Genomic DNA, 3,605 nt, shown 5'->3' with positions numbered 1-3,605 from the left:
TTTTTTTTTTATGAAAAAAAATAAATTTGGAGTTGCAAAAATGGCCAAATGGCCACCCCGAATTTTATTTTTAATTTTTTATAAAAAATAAAAAAAATAAAAATTAGGGGCAATATGGGAAGTTTTGGATACAATTGGTCAAAGTGCAAAAATTTGAAACTTTGGGGGGTGGATTGTAAAAATTGAAACTTTGGTGTTCGAATTGAAAAACGCTGTCAACTTTGGGGAGGTAAACTGTAATTTTTCCTTTCTTTTAAAAGTAATGTTATAAACAATTTTTATCCCTTAATGTTAATGTGTCAGTTTCAATCACCTCTTAGGCCAGTCATTATTTAAAAAAATAAAAATAAAATAGTTGGGACTGTCATGTACGTTAGCATTGTGGAATAATTATCGTATAAAAATGTTGTATATTGCCGTACTATTTGGCAAATCTGAAATCTCATAGAGTTTTTTCAGAAATTGTCCAACAGGTGAACGACCTAAAAAAACAAAAGTGAAGTTTGAACAATCCTCAACTCAATTTGGCTAGGATTTCTTTTTATCCCCTAGCTAGCCACACAACCTGAAAATAGTTCCTTAAGAAAATTATTCAATCGTGACTTAAATAAAGCCTCAATCCAATGGATGACAATTGAAACGAGAAGATAAAAATTAGAATGCCTAAGCTACTAAGATACGCATTGGAGATATACTCCTTATTTCCTACAACAACTAAAGCACAAAGTAAGATAGGGTAATAATAATAGCATGAGAGCCCAATGCATCTTACTTTCCTTTGCAAATTGAGTTAAAGATGGATTAGGAATTTAGGATCCCAAATTTTTTTAAAGAAATTGTAAATTCTAAAATTATAGAATTTAGGCCATTCTTTGTATCAAATGACTTGAACAAAGTAATCTATTAAAAATGCGGGATGTTATGAAGGCAGCAAAAAAGAATTTTATTCTCAAAAAAGACTCATTCACTTTTGCACAAACGTTTATTCTTCTTAAAATCAAAAGAGAACTTTTAACTTAAAACTTTTCTGCAACATAAAAAACAAGAACCCATAAAAACATACTTAATTTTCATCGATAGCATGCCACCTTTTTTAACATATTGCATTTTTCAAATTGTTCTAGATAAGGAACGACCTAAATTCCTGTAATTTTAAAATCTTTGTAGTAAATTCTTATCCGTCTATACACCATGAAACCATGTTGATAAATTGTTAAGATTCTAAATTACATAAACCTTTGTTTCCAGATTGCTACCCTTGGGGATTGTCCGGTAGTAGAGTTGCACAAGTGGTTACAGTTAGCGGTTATTAGCTATAACCATTAACCGCAATCGCCTTGGATAGTTATCGATTTTTAATAATCGCAACCGCAACTGCCTAAGCAGTTAGCGGTTATTCAAACCAATAATCGACGGTTTTATAACCGTTTTTTTATATGAGTTTTTGGGCTTTTTAAGTATTTCGGACCATCACTAGGCCTATTTTTTGAGCTTATTTTAAACGTTTTGGGCAAAAGTATTCTAAAAAAGATGAAAAGAACATGCTTTTTTTGGGCCAGGCAATGTTTTTGAATAAGGCTTATCCCAAAACATCACATACCACATTATATTTTACATACATACAGTCATACACGGCCATTTTGGTGTTTACCAAAATGGTGTCGTTGATGTTATATGATAATAATTATAATAATTATTATTATTATTATTATGATAATAGTAGGCGGTTAGCGGTTATTAACCGTTTTTCCTATTCCTAAAACCGCCCTAAGCGGTTAACCGTTTTTTATAACCGCCTACTTGTTAACGGAATAATTTTATTGAAATTAGGACTCTTTACTCCTTGAACCCAAATCGTAGAAGGCTCTGTGTCGGTGTATATATTTCTTAATCTATGCGGCTGAATTGGAAACTCGAGAGAAAGAGACGAAGAAGGAATTTACAGTTGAAGAAAGATGCCGATACAACTTCCTCAAGAGCTAATCTCTGCAATACTTTCCCGACTGCCGGTGAAGGCTTTAGTGCGCTTCCGGTGCGTTTCCAAGACATGGTTGGCCCTAATCAAAGACCCAACTTTCATCAACCTCCATCTCCACAACAGCAGAGAATGCAATCTCATTGTGCAGACATCGAACGTTGATCAGAATGATCTGCAGCTTAATTTCGAATACTACTTGGTACCGGTAAACTTCTCGGAGGATCAGCCGGTGAAGGTCTTGCCGCCAATCTATTGTCCAGAATATTTATTCTCTTTATGCGGAATCATAGGCAGTTGCAATGGCTTGGTTTGCTTCCGCACTTATGATAAACAGTTAATTGTGATTTGGAACCCATCAATCAGAAAATACAAGAAATTACCCTTTGAGCCAGTTAAATTTGAGTACCCTACAGAAAATTTTGCATTCGGGTATGACTCCGTCAACAACGATTACAAGGTTTTAAAGATTATGGAATTCGGTCGCATGTTTTTCGAAGTTCATGTATATAGTCTTAAAGCACATTCTTGGAGACTAGTAGAAGACAAATGGCCTTTCAAGGGCTTGAGGATTTGTTCTAAGCCGATTTATTTTAATGGTACTTTGCTTTGGTTGGTTAAGAATTGGACAGATCGGATCCGCCTTCTAGCATTCCGTCTCACCACCGAGAAATTCGAAGAGCAAACGCTTCCGGTTGAACCCCGGGCGATTGAAACTTTGGATGTTTTGGAGGGATCGATATGTGTTTCCGCATATAGGCCCGATGCCCAATGCATTGACTTTTGGATAATGAAGGAGACTAATTGGACTCAGCTTTGTACTCTGCCTGTTCCTCTGACTTTGCTACACACTTTCCTCCCCCGTCTGATGATGATGGGGATAGAGATGACGTGGCGAGTAGTGTTCTCAACCGACGACGGCGAAAAGGTTCTGATGGAAATGGTTTACAACAATAATAAGAATTACTTTTGGTATGATATAAAGAAGAAGACACACAGTAATGCCCTCACACATATTGGCAAAATGACTTGGATAGAGACTTGTGTCGGAAGCCTCTTTATCCTCGATGGTGATAGTGTTTGATTGACCAATTCAATGCATAGCCTGTGTTACTCTTTGTGTTTATTACTGGAATATCTTTTAATTGGAGATTTGGTATGTTGTTGAGCCTCTCTTTTTTTCCTTTGTTTTTAGTAAATTTTTCGGCAGGATCCATTGAAGAATCCTTAATTTTGTTGGTGCATGGGTGGTTGTTGTCATTAAGTTTTTAATATTTTTTTTTTCATGTGGTTGGTGTTTCTTTCCCCCTTGGTTCTGAGTATTTCTCTATTCATACTTCTATATCAGATTGGATACCACTTCGGTTCTGAGCATTTCGCTTGAGGATGGCAATCAATTAGGGGTCAATAGTAGGTCATGTATCTAGAAGTTTCTACTGTCTTTGTTAGGATGGTGAGGACTGAGAGAGTGGTTTTCAGAATGTAGCCGTTATAATCGGGGAAAGCATTTGACTTGGGGTTGAAAAGATTGGATACCACTTTGGTTCTGGGTATTTCCATTCAAGTGCCTATCACACTTAATTTTCAGTAGAAATTTCCAACAAACTGGAAACAGCTCTGGAGTTTGTAC

General features: G+C 35.8%; 1 protein-coding gene across 1 annotated transcript; it reads left to right on the top strand.

Moving 5' to 3' along the window:
• The first annotated feature begins 1,955 nt into the window (after positions 1-1,955).
• LOC132174344 (F-box/kelch-repeat protein At3g06240-like) lies at positions 1,956-3,059 on the top strand. The gene has a single exon (XM_059586015.1). The coding sequence runs from the start codon at positions 1,956-1,958 to the stop codon at positions 3,057-3,059; it is 1,104 nt and encodes a 367-aa protein (XP_059441998.1).
• Positions 3,060-3,605: the final 546 nt, after the last annotated feature.

The sequence above is a fragment of the Corylus avellana genome, chromosome ca3 (assembly GCF_901000735.1).
Source record: "Corylus avellana chromosome ca3, CavTom2PMs-1.0".
NCBI classification, from domain to species: Eukaryota; Viridiplantae; Streptophyta; class Magnoliopsida; order Fagales; family Betulaceae; genus Corylus; species Corylus avellana.
This window is presented reverse-complemented; position numbering and strand designations above follow the sequence as displayed.

Coding starts and splice junctions, on each gene's coding strand:
- LOC132174344 (XM_059586015.1), top strand. CDS start 1,956: ATGCCGATACAACTTCCTCAAGAGCTAATCTCTGCAATACTTTCCCGA.